General features: G+C 46.7%; 1 protein-coding gene across 1 annotated transcript in view; it reads left to right on the top strand.

Annotated features, from left to right (window-relative positions):
* SF3B3 (splicing factor 3b subunit 3) overlaps positions 1 to 14,113 on the top strand; it is a 30,988-nt gene that overhangs the window by 13,777 nt on the left and 3,098 nt on the right. Inside the window, exons 12-23 of the mRNA XM_074151588.1 lie at positions 2,073 to 2,224; positions 2,641 to 2,796; positions 3,191 to 3,346; positions 4,034 to 4,177; positions 5,091 to 5,213; positions 6,656 to 6,810; positions 7,942 to 8,116; positions 8,742 to 8,947; positions 9,876 to 10,032; positions 11,407 to 11,532; positions 12,499 to 12,711; positions 13,645 to 13,743. Coding sequence (XP_074007689.1) covers positions 2,073 to 2,224; positions 2,641 to 2,796; positions 3,191 to 3,346; positions 4,034 to 4,177; positions 5,091 to 5,213; positions 6,656 to 6,810; positions 7,942 to 8,116; positions 8,742 to 8,947; positions 9,876 to 10,032; positions 11,407 to 11,532; positions 12,499 to 12,711; positions 13,645 to 13,743 — 1,862 coding nt within the window. The remainder of the gene's footprint in view (positions 1 to 2,072; positions 2,225 to 2,640; positions 2,797 to 3,190; positions 3,347 to 4,033; positions 4,178 to 5,090; positions 5,214 to 6,655; positions 6,811 to 7,941; positions 8,117 to 8,741; positions 8,948 to 9,875; positions 10,033 to 11,406; positions 11,533 to 12,498; positions 12,712 to 13,644; positions 13,744 to 14,113) is intronic.

The raw sequence follows: 14,113 nt of genomic DNA, 5'->3' as shown, positions 1-14,113 counted from the left end.
TCGTTTAGAGTAGGACTAAGGGAATCTGTTTTGCTTTCAAATGGGAGTTCTTTGTCCTGCTCCAAATCACATGGTTAAGCCTCCAGCTGGGACAGGGTGGTTTATCATGAGAATGACAGCCCCTGGGGAGAAAGGCAGCAGCTCTCAAGAAGTTTGGAAAGCAATGATGGTCTTTGAAATGGAATTTTTAGAACATCCTGTCTACAGGATATTTATGAATTAAATGCTTAGCCTGTGAACTGCTAGAATCTCCGTTTAAAGTGATCGAGGAATTCTTGTAGACTTCGGGTGTTGATGAATTTGTGCAAATTTGTAGCAGAAGCTGCTATTTAGTGTAGAAAATAGCCAGTGTGTAATGGTGTACGTCTCACTGAGCTCTTACCATCTGCTCTTAATGTTAGAGAAATTCTCCTGTTAAGCCAAGTGTTTAAATAGTTTGTGTTACCGATCAGTTTCTGTGTGTGGGTTCAGTTCTTGTTTTCTCATTTCCCCAACTGGACCCGCTCCTGTTTTTGTGGGTTTTGGGAGCATGTTAGAGGTTATAGGCTGTGACCACTTAATAGAGTAGTAACGGAGTTTATGCCACAGATCACTGCTGGAATTGCTTTAATTATACAAAGCTCTTCAGTTTGGTCAGAGCTGTGGTCTGTGTACCAGATGTTGGAGAGAAGAATGGTTTTTTTTCACTTGCATATTTTCGGTTGTATGTAAGAACTTTGTTATAAACGTGACACAGCAGGTTTGGCAGCGCCTCCCTCTAAACAGGGTGGATAAGACAAGGATCAGTTCCTGAAGCATTTGTTTCAGTTTCTTTAAGCTGCTGTATGGTATTTGCTGGCATCCTGTATTCATCCCAGTGAGAGTTTTCTATTTTCTCTCTCTACTGAGAGAGTCATGAGCCACTTCCCCATGTCTCCCACATGTACAAATTATGGAAAAACTCTGCTCAAGGGCCAAAACTGTGACAGCTCTCTTACACCTTCCCCTCTGCTAATTGTCATGTGCTGTGGTGCATAAAGACTTTGGGTTGAGTTGGGTTAAAATGGGGATTGGTTTTTTTCTTTTTAAGAAATAGCGCTTGCATGACAACAGCAGCAGAAGCAGAGTTGCTTCTCTGAGGCAACCTTTTTTCTCCACTGAGGCTCCTGGCTCCATTTCCCAACAGACTTCATTGTTTCGGTTGCTTTTGTTATTCTGTTTTAATGAGACTGGACTCTCCCCCTCTTTAATGGCTATCACTTTCGAAGGAATGAAAATGGACAGCAGTAAAGCAGGGCATTCCCTTCACCCAGTTCTTCTACCCTTGATTCCCACAGAGTTTCGCTATTTTGTTAGCATAGTTCTTCCATGTCCAAGCTACTGGACTCTCCCAGGCTATCCCCTTTGGGAGACGTCAGTCCTGGAGATCATAGTTGCATTACTGTCGCCAATTCCACTAGAAATAAAGGTCAATATTTACTCTGTCTTAAAAATGTAGTTGTTTCCTGTCCCAGGAGATGAGTGACTCTGTGAATGCAAGTGCGTTGAGCTTCTGGCTGAGGGTAGAGCAGGCTAACCCTGAGCTTCTCTGCTGCGCTGCGCCCTAATCGTTCTCTGCACCCTTTTGTTATGTGGATGCTAGATAGATGTGGTCCTGCAACGTCCCTTTTGCAGCATCCGTGGTGTGGTTTCTGCAGATGGGTTCCATGTGTGCAGATTGTTGGAGGAGAGCATTTCATTTGACTTTAGGCGTTAAATCTGGATTCAGCTCCTTTGTGTCAGACTTTGTGCTGTCTTTGAAAAAAGTAGGCAGGGGTCTTGCTTGCCAGAATCCAGAGTAACATCAATTGACTATGTATCTGGATCATCATCATTTGATCCCTGGCTCAGTCTTGCATTGTTTGGAGTCTAGCAGTGGCTGGCTTTTGGACAGTGTGTCCTAGAACGAACTTGCACAATACAGCCAGCAGATGTAATTATCACAGGAATTCTGCTGGAGAGTAACTGCTAGACATCTGTCAGACTGCTAACTTTCTTGGGAAGCCTTGCATTTATTTCATCAGCACCCTTTTTTCCCTGTCTCCCTTGACCAGATGAATTTGATGCCTATATCATCGTGTCCTTCGTAAATGCCACACTGGTGCTGTCCATCGGAGAGACTGTAGAAGAAGTGACTGACTCTGGATTCCTGGGTACTACACCTACCTTGTCCTGCTCTCTTCTTGGTGATGATGCTTTGGTACAGGTAATGGAAAGCTGCTTCTGACGTGTCCACGTATGTCTGTGGCTCTCTGCTTTCTGCATGGCTTTGGTTTCTACAGCAGTGTGACGTGTGTCATGTCTAAAGGTGTGGATTGGCAGAGAATGACACTCTGCCTTTCCCTTTTTATGTCTTGTTAAGTGAAACTGGACAGCTGAAGGTGGTCCTTGTCTCCTTCAGTGCGTGCTGTGCTGTGGTTCCTTGCTGTAGTTCAAAGATGCAACGCTTCCAGCGGGCGAGTGGCTTCATGCTAGTTCAGCCTGTTGCATGGCTAACGGATCACTGCTGCCAGGAGCGGTGCTTGCCTTCAGCTTTTTCTGTGTCGGAAGAATCACCAGTGAGAGGGGAGTTGCGAAGGGATGGTAAATACAGAACTGATGTCACGGGTTTTTTTCCTTCAGGTTTATCCAGATGGGATCCGGCACATCCGAGCGGATAAGAGAGTAAATGAATGGAAGACACCAGGGAAGAAAACCATTGTGAAATGTGCTGTGAACCAGAGACAAGTAGTGATAGCACTGACTGGAGGGGAACTGGTTTACTTTGAGATGGACCCGGTATGTGTGTTAAGGTTATGAATGAGTTCGGAAGAGCAAGGCGGACTATGGGAGGTGCCAGAGATTGATCCTTGATCAGACCTACAGAAAAGGATGCTGTAGTGAAGCATCATTCTAAAATGGATAGATCTGCATATCTGGACTCTGAGATGATTTGACAGCTAATTAAAGTCTCTGAAGATCATAACTGAGGCTGGAAATTGTGCACTTATCCTATTGCTATTCTGGTTCTTCCCATTGTAGCTGAAATAAGGCTGTGAAGAAATGGGTTAAAAAAATACAAAGCATTATTTTTTAAAAAAAAAAAGGTTTGGGGGGGAAGTGTGGAGACAATTTTTGGTGCTGGTTTGCCCCACTGGCTAGTTAATAAGTCCGTTGTGTTTTTCTTTCTCAGTCAGGACAGCTGAATGAGTACACGGAGAGGAAGGAGATGTCGGCCGACGTCGTTTGCATGAGCCTGGCCAATGTGCCCCCTGGGGAGCAGCGCTCCCGGTTCCTTGCTGTTGGGTTGGTGGACAACACTGTCAGAATAATTTCCCTTGACCCTTCGGTGAGTAACTGCTATTTCTGCCTCTTCCATTGGTTTGGAATGTTAGGAAGGGAACTCCAGAAGTGGGCTGTGTCTGTCCAAACTCAGATGGATGACCAGGAATGAATAGCTTTTATGGCTTTTCTCTGCTGGCTGGGAGGAAGCATAGCCCTTGATCCTAACCTCTAACAGAGTCCCTTGTTTGATCTAGTTTCATCCATGCCTGGAGGTTCAGCTGATGAGATATGAAAGCATTTTCTTCTTTTTTTGTTTTGTTTTGGTGTTTGTATGGCTTTTTTTCCCTCTCTCGCTGCTTATCTGTAGAAAAGCAGACTTACCCTGCAAGCACTTCAGCAGCAAACCACCGTTGTCATTGCTCTGTCTGCAACAGATGAGTGTTCAGAGGATCACTGAAGTAACCTAAATTTTGCTTGGGTCTCTCTATGCTAAATAGCTGTAAACTGGGCTAGAATAATTTGGAAGGATCCAGTTTATCTTCTCCAAACGCCAGGGCTGCTACCACTCCTGCTTGCCAAAATCCACAGAGCCAGCGTCTATTGTGACTCTTTTCTTCTTTTTCCCGTGCTGAATACTTCTTTATGGTTATTTCAGAGGGCATCTTTTAAGCTCCTTAGATGGAGCTTGAATCCCCTCTTGCCATGCCAAGGCTTGCTGACTGGTGTGGTATCCTTTTTCTGTCTCCCACAGGATTGCTTGCAGCCGCTGAGCATGCAGGCCCTGCCCGCTCAGCCCGAGTCGCTCTGCATCGTGGAGATGGGTGGCACAGAGAAGCAGGACGAGCTGGGGGAGAGGGGCTCCATTGGCTTTCTGTACCTGAACATTGGACTGCAGGTGAGAGGTGCCCGCCTGGTTCTGACAGGCCTTTCATGGTGAGCTTTGGCTTGAAGGATGGATTGCTGTAATAGCATAGTCATTGCGCAGCGCGGCACAAAACCCAACTGTTCCCTGTTTGTTGTTACAGGTGTAACAACTGGGACTGGGGGATTCACTGTGTGACTTAATAGAGGTGCAAGTTTCCCTGTACATTCCTAGACTTAAGACTAATCAACAGGCAGACTTCATGTAGGACAAATTGTGCTTTTCCCCTTTCAGAAAGAGGGCATGTTCTAAATAAGAATTCTGGGTGAAACGTTGTCGGGCAGTTCTTTAAAAACTGCCTGTAGGGCAGAGTATCAAAGAAGAAACTGCCCACAGCCACAGGCTCTGCTCTAATGACTCTGCTGTTGCACAGCTTTTTGTTGCATCCAGTACTGACTCTGTGATCTTTGACCAAAAAATGTTGTTTTGACAATTCCAACATGTGGTAAAAATAACCAGAGCAGTCTAGGTTCTTTCACATGCCTCGAGTTTGATGTCAGAATACAAGCGCTTTTTAAGCAGCCTGTGTTTTCAGGTAAATGCTTTGTACCAAGGGGGACTGGGATCTGGAATCAGCCCTTTAAGTTTTTCCTGGCTTGTGTGATGCACCAAACTTCTTGGTCTGATTTTTGAGTTTTTTTGTTTGTTCGGGGGTGGATGGTTTGTTTTACAGTAATTCCTTTCTGCGCCACAGGATTGTGCAGGAGCTATGCTTTTTAATACTAAGAGCCAATTTAGAGTGTGGTTGTAGAGGGGAAATGTACCAGAAGCTGGGAAAACAAACACGTGATTCTTCAGAAGTTGCCTCTCTGTTTTGAATAATGGCTGTAGCTAGTTATTTCTTATCTATAATCCTGATCTAACTTTTTGCTTTGCTCATATCAAGAATGGTGTGCTGCTGCGAACTGTCCTGGATCCTGTTACTGGCGATCTTTCTGATACCAGGACCAGATACCTTGGCTCACGGCCTGTGAAACTCTTCCGAGTGCGAATGCAAGGCCAAGAGGCGGTAAGTGAGGGGTGCAGATCTGGTCCCCAGACGCAGCATCCCGATTTTCTTTACTGGTGGGCAGGGTGGGGAAGCGTCCTTGCAGCACAGCAGGACCCTCTGGGTAAGGGTGGGAAGTCGAATGACTTCATTATGGAGCTGCCTGGCCCGTGGCTTGCTCTTTCACAAACAGCCTTGGTCTTGTTGGTATTCCCCTTACTTCTTAGGAAGTAATGTGTAGTGCTGCCCTGCTTTCCTTGAACTAGGACTTATTTGACCCATAGCCTGCGTTTGCAGTGTGTCTGGAAAACTCTGAGCAGATTCTTGGGCTTAGAGACACTGGAAAAATCTCGTCTTGCCTGCCTTAGTGCACAGGGATGGAAAGAGCCCCGTGCAGAAAGAAATCTTACCCCTTGAGTGCTTAAAGCAGTTGATGGTCGTGTCCTGTGCGTCTTGGGAATGGTTCGGCCGGGGGCTGGAGAGCTGCCATGCATGGTTCAAGGAAAATATTTGCAGGATTTGGTGTAGAGGGAAGAATGTGTTTCAACAGAAGTGCCATTTCCAGCCCTTCTGATGTGGCACTGGGGAGATCAGCCACCCCCCTGCTTGACTCATTTTTGGATGAGACCTTCAGAGTTGAGAAATACTGCCGGTCAGCGTAGGGGGCTGCATCTGGGAATCCGAGCTCTGCTTTAGTGTTATGGTAAACTGGGTGAATCTCTTTAATTTGCTCCTGCCACTCTGCCAGCTGTAGCTTGGAGATGAGGTGCTTTGCAGCTCTAGCAGAGAATGCTTATGGAATAGCTGAGTGCTTTTCCACTTTGAGACTGGTCTTGCTTCCTTGTCTCGCAATATGGGGAGAAAAAACATACTGCTTATGGCCAGTCAGCAATGGGCTTGGAGTAGCCTGTGTAATTCCATGTTATGGAATTCAATGTAATTCCAGGTTTTGTTGCTCAGGCAGGAAGTAAAAATTAAATTGATTGATTAAATGTATCAAGCTGAAGAGTTTAGAAGTCCATCTGCTTCCTTTGTTTTCCTTAATTTGATTGAAAATTGGCTACTGATTATTTTAAGTAAATTCCCCTTAGAGTGCATTTGGATTATGACAAAGCAGTAAATATTTATTTTAAAAGACCTGTTCCCATTAGAACAGGCTATTGTTTAAAGCATTTGTTGGTCTTGGCTTTTACAGATAACAGTTTTTATTGCACCTCAGTTTGAGTATTCATTGTCTTGATGGTGCTTTAAAGTTCCTCTTCGTGCCATACACAATTTCCAGATAAAACTGTCTCTTGAAAGAAGGCAGTATCTCTGAAGGTGTGCTTTGAGCTGGGTGGAGTCCACCTGCAAGAATTCAGTCTTAGTGGGTAAGAGTCTGGCACTGTACATCCATTCGTGCTGCAAGGAGTGAGTTTGCCTCTATCCCCAGCCCTAATAAATTTGTTTTCCGTCCTTCCCAGGTGCTGGCCATGTCGAGCCGTTCCTGGCTCAGTTATTCCTACCAGTCGCGGTTCCACCTGACTCCCCTGTCTTACGAGACGCTGGAGTTTGCGTCTGGTTTTGCTTCCGAGCAGTGCCCAGAGGGCATTGTGGCCATCTCCACAAACACACTGAGGTGAGAACCCCTGGGGGAAGACAAAACGCTTCTGGGCCATGTTGCCAGGCAGAGGGAGGAGTGGTGAATTCTCACTAGACATTCAAAAGGGAAGAGATAAAGAGACTTACCTTAAGAATTAAGTTGATTTTTTTTTTTAAGGTTATTTGATGGTGGAAAATGATTTGATAGAAACACTTGGATGGATTTCAGAAAACAAATGGGATACAAGGATAGTTACACTGTCAGAAAGAAATAGGGTGCGCTTCTCTGATTTGTATTTTTCAGCTTCTTTAAATAACAAATGTAGTCCAAGTTACCCTTAAATTCTCTGATCCTTAGAGAGGAGGGAAGCTTTTAATAAATGTGAACCTGTTGTGTATTAGGATCTTGTGGTTTGTGATCTGAATTGGCCACTTTGCGGAAAATAAACCACGTGATTTAAGAAATCAAAGGCATGACAGGGGTGTATTTGTTGCCTTTTTAAAGTTCAGCTTAGATATTAAAAAGATAAATGAAAATAATAGGGGAACACAAATTCAGGAGCTCTGCTTTATGCACTTGAACAGGCACTTTTTTCATATCTGTCCTCATTGAAATATTACAGCATTCATTGCTTTTAAAGGAGTCATTCTTTCTGGAGAGACTTGCGGTTTTTAGTCACCAAATGCCACAAGAACTGGCATTTCAGCTGGCAAGTCACAGGAAGAAAGACTTGGCATTGCATTTTTCATACCCTTTTAACTAAAGTGCCTCTGGGGAGTGTTTGATTCTGTGTCAAAGTCTGTGTCACGTTTAGATTCAGATGGTATGTTCCCCAAATATGCACTTTCCCTTTTCCATGGGCTCTTTGTTGCTCTCGGGATAGACTTATTTTAGCCCCACCAAAAGGGACAGGCACTGGGAATGGGCCCTGGGACAGTGGGAGCCCTCAAGTCAAGGACCTCGTGCTGCAGAGCCCACCTGTCCCATGGCGTAAGCTCACGTTTAGGGTGCTGGTTTTGCCCTCCTCTTTGGAGCTGATTGCTGTCTGGCCCAAGAAAGGTGTTTCTTGTCTCCAGCGCTAACCAGTTTCACAGATGTAAAGCTCCAGTTGTGTTCTTTTCGACAGTTGCTTTCGGACCTTGTTTAACACATGTCTCTGTCCCCTAGGATTTTGGCACTGGAGAAGCTGGGGGCAGTCTTCAACCAGGTTGCCTTCCCGTTGCAGTACACACCCCGAAAATTTGTCATTCACCCGGAGAGCAACAACCTGATCATCATTGAGACAGACCACAATGCTTATACTGAGGCCACCAAGGCACAGAGGAAGCAGCAAATGGCGGAGGTAATAGGGATGGGGAACAGGTACATGCATCCCTTCCCCAGAGGTGACTTCTGCAGCTGGAAACCCTCCCTGCTCACTAGTTCCCAGCTGTCGTTGCCTGCGAGTCTTTGTGCCCTGTGTGAGTGCTGAAGGGAGCAAAAGATCTGCCTCAAAACTCAAAATTTCAGCAGAATATATTACTTCCCAATGCTCCTTTCTTTGTATGTTGTTATGGCAGGCTTTACGAACCGCGTGTTGCAAGTCAATCATGCTTGTTTAACACCATTCTCTGGGGTTTCTGTGACTGTTTGAGGATGTTTGGATTTCAGCGGGTTATTTTCTTCTCACTGTTGTTTCCAGAGTTGTTGACTTGGAGAAATAGCACCTGAGACAACTGCCCCTTGGGCAGGGCAGAGCCGACACTGCTGCGCCATGAGCTGCAGAGGCTCCCTTGGGAATGAGCTCGGGGTGGGTGGAAGCTTTGGGATTTGGTGGCTTTTATGTCTGTGTTCAGAGGTAGTACCTTGCCCAGGAATACCTGGGCTTGGGGGAAATAGGGAGGCTATATTCTATGCAGAGAAATCAGCATGTCTGGAAAGGAAATCCCCTGAACTGTTCCTTTCTCCTGTCTTTTCCTGTGCCCTAGGAAATGGTGGAGGCTGCGGGAGAAGATGAGAGGGAGTTGGCTGCAGAGATGGCTGCAGCCTTTCTGAACGAGAATCTCCCCGAGTCCATCTTCGGTGCTCCCAAGGCAGGGAATGGACAGTGGGCCTCTGTTATCAGGGTGATGAACCCCATCCAGGGAAACACGTTAGATCTGGTCCAGCTAGAGCAGAACGAAGCTGCCTTCAGGTAAGAAGAATTGCCAGGAGTAGCAAGAATCTGCTTGTGATGAGTCTTATGTGGTTTTTTTCCTTCTTTTGCTCAGCTGTTACCGGGTTGAAATCCAGATGCAGCATGTTATCAGGAGACTGGCTTGAAATTCCAGAAGTGATTTCCATGTGCTTTAAGCTTTTGTCTTGCCTTTCCTTCCCTTCCCACCCCGATCTGTCTTCATGTGACACTAAGAGCTGGTGCTCCAGATATGTTTGCTGGACCCCAGTGCTTAAAGAACAACATGGGGATGTAAATGACAGATAAAGAGTGCCGGGAACGAGAGAATGTGCTGCTGTCTCTCACTTCCCTTTCTCATCCAGATAAACTGAGTGTAGATTAAATGGAAAGGAAGTGTCAGAGGGGAAGACCAACACAATAACCACGAAGAATAGCAAGTGTCTCAGCAGGTGGAGTTAGGTCATACTAGTCCAAAAGGCCAGGACTCTGTCCTGTTTTGTCCAGGATTCCCAACCTGAGCTAGGCACTAGGCAGGAAATAAACACTGGAAGATGAGGAAAGTTATAGGTACATGGCCAAATTGGACCAGCCTTTCAAAAACAGCTTCTAGTGGAGCTTTGTACGTTTCTAGGCAGCGTCCAGCCTGTGAAAGCATAAAAGTAATGCTTTGGGCATTGTGAAAGCATAAAAGTAATGCTTTGGGCACATGTGACAGCTGGAACACATCTTTTAATAAGGGGAATGGGGAAGAATGAAGGAATTTGTGTTAAACGCTCCTGGAGGGAGGGAAAATGACATCTGAAAATGAAATGTTGGTGTTGGAAGGGTGGGCTCCCAAATCTCTGCCCTGCTGGGTACGAGTCGTGCTGTCAGGGAATCCAGTCCTTGTGTGCAGCGTCGGTTTGTATGATCGTGCTGATCTCCTGCCACATCTTCTTGTCTCCAGTGTGGCCGTGTGCCGGTTCTCCAACACTGGTGATGAGTGGTACGTGCTGGTGGGAGTCGCCAAGGACCTGATTCTCAACCCACGCTCGGTTGCTGGGGGGTTTGTCTACACCTACAAGCTGGTGAATAGTGGTGAGAAGCTGGAGTTTCTGCACAAGGTGAGAGGGATGAAAAGGCCTGTTGGGGTGACTGGGTCATTTCCAGGCAGTACTGGAGCAGCTGTTATTTCACCCTGAATGCTATAGTGATATTGCAAAACTCAGTGAGTCCTGGGCAAGAGCATCATGCGGAAGCAGCCTCTGAGGAAAATAACTGCCGCCTCCAAAATCACTCGGGACATCTTTTGCACAGCTGAGAATTGAACACAGATCTCCCAAGAGTCGCAGTCCTTTGGCCTTCGCTATAGTTTACCCATCTGGTTGGGTAGATTGGAAAGGAGCAGTGTTTTTCATGCCCCTGTTAGGGAGGGGAGAATGTGAGCTCAGAGAGCTGCTCTGAGCACTTGTTTACGAAGTGAATTAATTCATACTTGGGTCACTTGAGCCCTGGTGCTAAGGCTCTCAGTCCTTGGCTGGCCACATGGAGCTGGTGTAAGCTGTCATCTTTCCTCTGATGCTGTTGTGATTGAGTGTAGAAATGATTAGTCGCCTAGTGACCAACTTGCTTGACAGGTCTCTGGGGCTTTAGCAAGGGTTTCGGCAGAACTCCGTTAAAACAAAATTCTGTTCTCCTTCCCACGTGCTTCCAGCATGGCTGAGATTTGTGCAGATGAACACATGGAAAGGAATGTTGTGGCTTATTCACTTCCTACGGTCCTGATGCAATGAGTGGGTTCTGTCCTGGACCAGGGCCTTTTCTGGTGCCACTGAACACCCACTTGGAAGCTGGCAGAGCTGATGATGTGAAATAACTTCTCTTAACCAGTGCAACCAAGCTGGGTATGCTGTAACTGGAAGCTCTCTACATGTTCCCGTTCTCTGCTGTGGCTGATCCTTTTGGATTGATCAGTGGTGGGAGATTTTTCAGCCCTGAGTTACTGGAATTGCAGGCACCCTGTAATTGTTCAGATGTAATGCTGCTTCAGTGGCAGCTTCAGAGCATCTGTGGCAGATGGCTGAATTAGATTCATGCCTTTGTTTTAAAAACAGACAGTCTGGGTGGATTTAAGCAAAGCAGAAAATCTTTGTTGGGGATAAAGCAAAACTAAGAACCAAGGCAACAAGATCCTTGCCTGCCTTTGCTGCCTGCCCAGCATGGGGTTCTTAGAGCAGTCCTACGCTTCGGTTCAGGTGCACTGCCAGCAGTGTGTTGCCTGTGTAGTACCCAGAGCTCTGTCAGCAGCACATACCACATGTGGTGCTGTTGAAAGGCCTACAGAGGGCTGACCTTCTGCCCCTCCTTTAGAAAAAGATTGTGGTTAGCCTTTTGCATTGAAAGCCTTCAACCGAGCCATTAGCTGAATCCATTCTGGAACTTAGTGTAAGGTTAGCTCTGTTAATGGGGGTCTCACAGTTGTCATCTTCCCTCTCTAGACCCCTGTGGAGGAGGTTCCTGCAGCCATTGCTCCCTTCCAAGGTAGAGTCTTAATTGGAGTTGGAAAGCTCTTGCGTGTTTATGACCTGGGCAAGAAGAAACTGCTTCGCAAGTGTGAGAATAAGGTACTGGCTTTTGTTCCTCACCGGGGCTGTTAACTTGGAGTGATGCTTTGCAGCAGGAGTAAAACAAGGGTTTAGCTGCTACTCCAGCCCAAGATAGTAGTGTTAGTGCAGGTTCTTTTTCATACCAGCTCAGTGCAGGCTGTTAATGGACACTTGCAGGAGTTTCACAAGCCTGCACACACCGTGCCTGTGGCCGTCTGCTGCCAATGTGAGAGGTCTTACCCAGGTACAGAACAACTGCTGGAAGTGTTTCCTTGGCTTAGGTGATCAGTAGGGGACAGAAGTTGGAGGGTGCATATGAGCACCTCTTCAGACCCCCAGATTCTTGAAAAGGGAATTTTCTGCTTGAAGTAGATGGTCCTTTTTGAGCATCTCTGGTACTTTAGGAAAAGAAACTGCAGAGCATGGTTTTCTAACTCTTAATTGCCTGCTCCTCCCCTCCCTCGTGCAAGCTGCAGAACCTGTGCCAGTTGCTCGTTACTGCACAAAGGAACTCCAGCAAGCTCTCGGGCAAACTGGGAACATTTTTTGTGTTGGGTGCTTTTTTTGTTTGTGTGTTGGGTTTTTTTCCCCTAAAATATGAATCATATGAAAAATTGAAGCTTTCCTTCTTGGGTCTTCCATGACCATGGTAGTGAGGGGACGCTGAAGCAATGCCCACTGGTGGGGCTGTCCCTGGCATCTCGGTTTTAGGCTCACCAGCAGTGCTTGTTCTCTGGGCATTATTCATGTTCAGCAGGCTGGGAATGACGCTTGGTGGATGTTGGGTTGCAAGGGCCCTGTGTTGACAGTGTATTTGCATTGGGGCTGCAGCACACCAGAAATGAGAGGTAGTTTTGCAGGGAAACGATGGGAGTGAGCCATAGTTCACAGGGAGAAATAGTGTTTCAGTTGGAGTCAGGTAGAGTTAGTGGGTTATGCTTCCCTGTTTGAAGCACTCAAGTTCTGTCCTTTCTCTCTCAAAAGCACATTGCCAACTACATCTGTGGTATCCAAACCATTGGGCACAGAGTGATTGTTTCAGATGTTCAGGAGAGTTTCATCTGGGTGCGCTACAAAAGGAACGAGAACCAGCTCATCATCTTCGCCGATGACACTTACCCCCGGTGGGTCACTACAGCCACTCTTCTGGATTATGACACTGTGGCTGGAGCAGACAAGTTTGGCAACATCTGCGTGGTGAGTGCACCTTGGAGAAGTCGGGGCTTTTTGGACATGACATATTTTTCCTTAAAACATCCATGATTTGTCTTAAAAGAATGACAATATGTGCTTAGCTGGAGGCAACGCCCTGTACCATTCACTTGTTTTTACAGGGTGACTAAATACCGTCATAGCTGATGGCTGCAGTTTATCAGTTTACTAATTAAAGCACACAAGTTAAAGCATCAGCAAGTCAAAAACCGCAGTTCTGAAGCATTCAGTAACTTGTGTTGAAATTGCCCCAAAACTGGCTGTGAGTAAGCCTTGAAGTGAAGCTTGTTGACTGTGGAAGGGCCCAGGAGAACTTGCGCCAGGGTTATCACTCTTACTTTCCCTGGCTAAACCTCACCGCTGGCATTTAGCTTTCTCTGTCACTTCCTCTCAAAAGTTGGCTTTGTCGGTGCTGACACTTCCCCACTTGGCTGGATTTCAGCAGGGGAGGAGGAAAGAATAGATGGTCTTTCTGCCAGAGCTTTGATCTCTTTCTGAAGTGTGCTTGGGCGCTTTGGAGTGCAGAGTTCAGCGAGTGTCAGACGCTGCGCCTGCAGGATTTGGCCAATGCGCATAAATCAATCCTCTTTGCTTTTCCTGCCCCGCATCCATCAAACTGTCTCCTTAGCAGGAACCACCTTCAAACTGTTTTCACCGTACCTCCCAGGGTGACCTGCTGGTGCCAGATCAGAGCAGAGGCCGGTCGTGAGGTCCTGCCCAGATTTTTGAGTGACGGGCCCTCAGTCTTGACACCACAGTTGTTGTTTAACTCTAAAGCCCTTGCTGGAGGGACAGATTTGCTCTAAGTGTAAAGCGATTCTTCTGGAGTCCACAATAGTGGCCCTTCAAAGGCCCCAGGGATTCTCCAGAGATAATGCTCTGCAGCTTGTTGATTCTTCTCTTCCTCTCTCAATGCAGGTGAGGTTGCCTCCCAACACCAACGATGAGGTAGATGAGGATCCCACGGGCAACAAAGCTCTCTGGGACAGGGGGCTTCTTAATGGAGCATCGCAGAAGGTAATTCTCCACAGGGAGCACATGGCTGTTGTGGGCAAAGAGAACACTGCTTTTCTGTGCAGCCCTCTGCGCTGTTGTCCGGGAGATGTATTGGCAGTTCTGCTTCTGCGCATCTACTGTGCTGTGGGTGATCGCTTTGCATCGTTGCTGGGAGCCAAATTCAGGTTCTGAAACCACAGCCCATGCCTGTTGGGTGATGTTTGATTGAAGCAGCACGCTTGTTTTCTTTTCCTGCTTTCCCTCATTACTTGCAGCCGTTTGTCCAGCTCGAGAAGGTAGTTCAATGGTGTGCTGAGTGTTGCCATCTGGTTGCAGGTGGAAGGCACTTCCTCTTGAGAAAGGCATTCCAGAGGTAGCATGTGGCCAAATT

This window comes from Numenius arquata, chromosome 8, assembly GCF_964106895.1.
Source record: "Numenius arquata chromosome 8, bNumArq3.hap1.1, whole genome shotgun sequence".
Classification (NCBI taxonomy): domain Eukaryota; kingdom Metazoa; phylum Chordata; class Aves; order Charadriiformes; family Scolopacidae; genus Numenius; species Numenius arquata.
This window is presented reverse-complemented; position numbering and strand designations above follow the sequence as displayed.